We start from the raw sequence: 3,497 nt of genomic DNA on the forward strand, positions 1-3,497 counted from the left end.
ATCACGTTCTCAAATCTAGAGATTCATTGGGCCAAACTGAAGCTCATTGCTCTTGTTGTCAGACAAATCCTCAAGGGCGAGAACACAGAGCACGCCTTTACACGAAGAGTTAGGGGCATGTGATGCAGAGTACCATAGCGCTCGCTTCTTACGGAGTCTGACCGAAAAGGTAAAACACATAGACGATAAACCTACTTCGATACAAAAATTGCTCATAGATCAAACTCTGAAAAGATCACAAAAACAATGGGCAATACACCAAATTATGGTGTATTAAACTGCTTCTGTAGTTTATTAGGATGAATGATTTTGAGCTGCATCGTGAAAACTAGATTGAATTTAACACAGCCATTTCCGGACATACTCGCTCTTATTAAGGACACAATTTCAGGGCTGATTTTTTTAAATCGCTTTTTATTATTAGTCCTCCTTTAATACAAGGTAATAAATAGTACTGCGTAAGGAGCTGTGTCGGGGTGCGTTCGCTACATAGTAACAACTAACAGTTAATTCCACACTGGAAAATAAAAAAGGCGACTCAACGCTTTGGTTGTTGAGCTTCCTTCGGGTGCAAATCATATATACATGTATCATAAATAATAACATTGCGCTGCAAAAAGCCAACGTGTAATATACATATTTTACACATTTGTACAAATCTTAAAATATTGAGGCTATACAATATGTATCATACAATTGGCTATATACAGTCGAGTGGCTGTGGAGCTCAGGAAGGGACAGTTCAAGCTGGAAGCCCCTCAGCTTTGGGGCGAGGAGACCTCGAGTTCGTCTACGGACTCCTCGGAGCCGTCAGTTTCCTCCTGCTTGCCCTCGCTGCCCTGCTGAGAGTCCGCGCTGTCTTCCGGCGACGCGAGACCAAGTTTCGCCAGTTTCGCTTGCTGTTGCTCCAGAGTCTGTTTCCTCCACTTGATCCTGCGGTTCTGGAACCAAACTTTAACCTAGATAAGAAGGAAGAAACGAAATAAGGGTTATTATCGCTGGGGTATTGTCATGACTCCCTGAATTCTCACACGAAATAAATACGTCTTGTTCATTTCTTTTAACTCAAGTGGTTGCAATGACTGACCACTCCATCCATGAACTAAATATTTTTTTAAAAAAGCTTAGAAGTAGTTTGAAAACGAACTTTTCGAAACGTGGCTGGAGGTGTGCTAGTCCGTTGCCGATTAATTGCCGAACAGTGGAGTAATCAACACGTGTATTGATATAATCGAACGTATAAGCCTACCTGTGCCTCGGTGAGTTGCAAGGAAGACGCCAGGACGAATCTCTCCGAGCCGACCATGTACTGCTGTCGCGCAAACTCCTTCTCCAGCCTGGAGAGCTGCAAGTTGGTGAAGATGGTGCGCATTCGCTTTGACTTCCCCGGCTTGTGTTTGAAAGATGGCACGCTGTTCTTTGAAAGATGGGGGTCTGCTGCCAAAATAAATGAAAAATATTAAGAACCATACCAAAGAGTGTCGGTCTTGTCTTTATTTAGAGGTTTTCCTCGCAGCGGAATACCAACATACGACGACTGAAATTCGCAAAAGCCAAAAGGAGAAGTTGAAATGTACCTTGAGTGTAAAAACCTCCGCGGCAGGGCTCCTGGTAAGAGAGGTGCGGGTAGTAGCAAACAGGGTATCCCGAGTGCGACTGCAGAAAGTTCGGCGTGTAGAGGTGCGGGGCCATCTGCGGGCACAGCGGTGGCTGGAGCGACAGCGGAGGGACAGCAGGCTGGCAGTTTCCTCCACAGTGAGGAGGGCTTGCCCGCTCACACGTCGCGGAAGGCTGCTCAGACGTGCCCAGCAAAGCGTCGATGGTGAAAGATTTCCCGTTGGAAGGTTTTGGGACAGGGCTGTTGTTGTTGCTTGCGTATTCTGGGTAGACAGGCGCCCAAGACTGCAAGTGGTACCCGTACATTCCAAGAGGCATAGCTGGGACCTGCATCGTTCCAAACCCCGGAGAGCTAGTCGGAGTACCGTGCGGATCCACAGGTAGATGTTCCTCGGTCTGTCCCAAACAGGCATGGGTGCCTCCTTTTATACCCACCTCACAGCCCTTACGTGTCAAAACACCCCTGCTGCGCTTTTGTCTTCTTAAGTAGCAGATGAGAAAAAATGACCGGTCCGACAAGGGATTCAATTAATTGATTGACTACTGACATGCTGCGACTGTCAATATCCTAATGTCCTTGTCCAGGACAAGACTTTAGAGGAAACTTAAACAGAGAAAGGGTGCTTGAAATTAAGGGGAGGGGGTGCGGTTTGTACAAATTCTTGAAAGGATCCCAACTCCAGAAGCAATAATTACCGCTGAGAAAGCCTTGATGTTACCTAATCATCTTACTTCTTGTCTTAAGTCTCAAAGCGAGCCGACAGATGTTGTACAAGCAGCGGAACAAATAGCTTCACCATTGGAGAGTAAAACGGACATAAATAAATCGCATTATTTTAAATCGCTGACTAGGATGAACACTATGTCTGCGCCTTCTTGTTATTTATTAATATCTCCATCCCTGAACCACAACACGTTCAGTATAATGAATATGTTATATAGTATAACAATCCTTTATTCAAATACACGTGTGTACGGTGAGTGAATTGTTATAAATTTACTCAATAACTTTTTTTTCACATAACTGAACAGTATCTAATTGTTAGCACAATTTCTTGTGTTTGACCTATATAGACACACTTCTGGGTTTATTGACACAGTGGAAGAAAACCAATTCTCTTATTGCATTTTAACACAACAGAGTCACAAACACAACAGTCATTAGAGGGCTATAGTTTATTAATCATCCAGGTGGATGCTGCACATTGGTGGTGGTGGAGGGGGGTCCCCATTACCTGTAAAGAGCTTTGAGTGGAGGGTCCAGAAAAGAGCTGAATAAGTGTAAGCAATTATTATTATTAATCAGGCGCTTCACCGCTTTTGTAACGGTACCTTCGGAGGCAACACGTGTAATTTGTTTGCCGGATAAAAAAAGGGTGGCTTTGATTGGATTCAGATGATTATTGCTGTTAAATTCGTTTTTGCTAACGAGCTGTGAAAAGTCGCACCTCTAGCTGTGTAAGAAGCTGAACCTGAAATAAAAAGACACCATATTACATTATATTTTTATTGTATTTTATTGGGCAGGAAGTTCCAATTTCGTTTTCAAGGGTTTTTATGCAAGTGAAACAAATTAAACGATTAAACCGCTGCAGTTTTGTTTTACTTCTCTTCCCGAAGTTTGTTTGGGCTGAGTTGGAACTCAGCACGCCTGCCTCTTGCTCCTCCTCTCGTTGATGACTTTGGAAGTGGTACCTCACTGGGAGTGTCTCTTTTTGCAGCTGTAGTGGTTCCCGAGAATTGGAAGGCAGCAAAAAAAACTCACTCGAGCGAGTTTTACATACTGACAAAGTGGTACTGCTCGACTAACCACCGTCCTTGCCCAGGAACGTTTTTCGTTTTAAAGAGAGCTTTCCGTGTGACAGCTTCTTCAACCCTTA

General features: G+C 44.0%; 1 protein-coding gene across 1 annotated transcript; it reads right to left on the bottom strand.

The window, feature by feature from the left end:
- Positions 1-397: 397 nt before the first annotated feature.
- Positions 398-2,016, bottom strand: LOC148678238 (homeobox protein not2-like). The gene is made up of 3 exons (XM_088648762.1): positions 1,578-2,016; positions 1,250-1,437; positions 398-959 (listed from the first exon to the last, which is right to left on the bottom strand). Exons 1-3 carry the CDS (start codon positions 1,948-1,950, stop codon positions 759-761), a joined length of 762 nt encoding a protein of 253 aa, XP_088504888.1. The 5' UTR covers positions 1,951-2,016; the 3' UTR covers positions 398-758.
- Between the last annotated feature and the right edge of the window lie 1,481 nt (positions 2,017-3,497).

Source organism: Lepisosteus platostomus, chromosome 1 (genome assembly GCF_059453375.1).
Source record: "Lepisosteus platostomus isolate fLepPlt1 chromosome 1, fLepPlt1.hap1, whole genome shotgun sequence".
Lineage (NCBI taxonomy): Eukaryota > Metazoa > Chordata > Actinopteri > Semionotiformes > Lepisosteidae > Lepisosteus > Lepisosteus platostomus.

Bases quoted from the DNA above. Each gene is read 5' to 3' on its own strand.
- LOC148678238 (XM_088648762.1), bottom strand. From the start codon at position 1,950: ATGCAGGTCCCAGCTATGCCTCTTGGAATGTACGGGTACCACTTGCAG. The intron at 1,438-1,577 runs GTACATTTCAAC...TTATTTTGGCAG, and splicing joins CGGAGGTTTTTACACTCAAG to CAGACCCCCATCTTTCAAAG. The intron at 960-1,249 runs GTAGGCTTATAC...CTTCTTATCTAG, and splicing joins TGCAACTCACCGAGGCACAG to GTTAAAGTTTGGTTCCAGAA.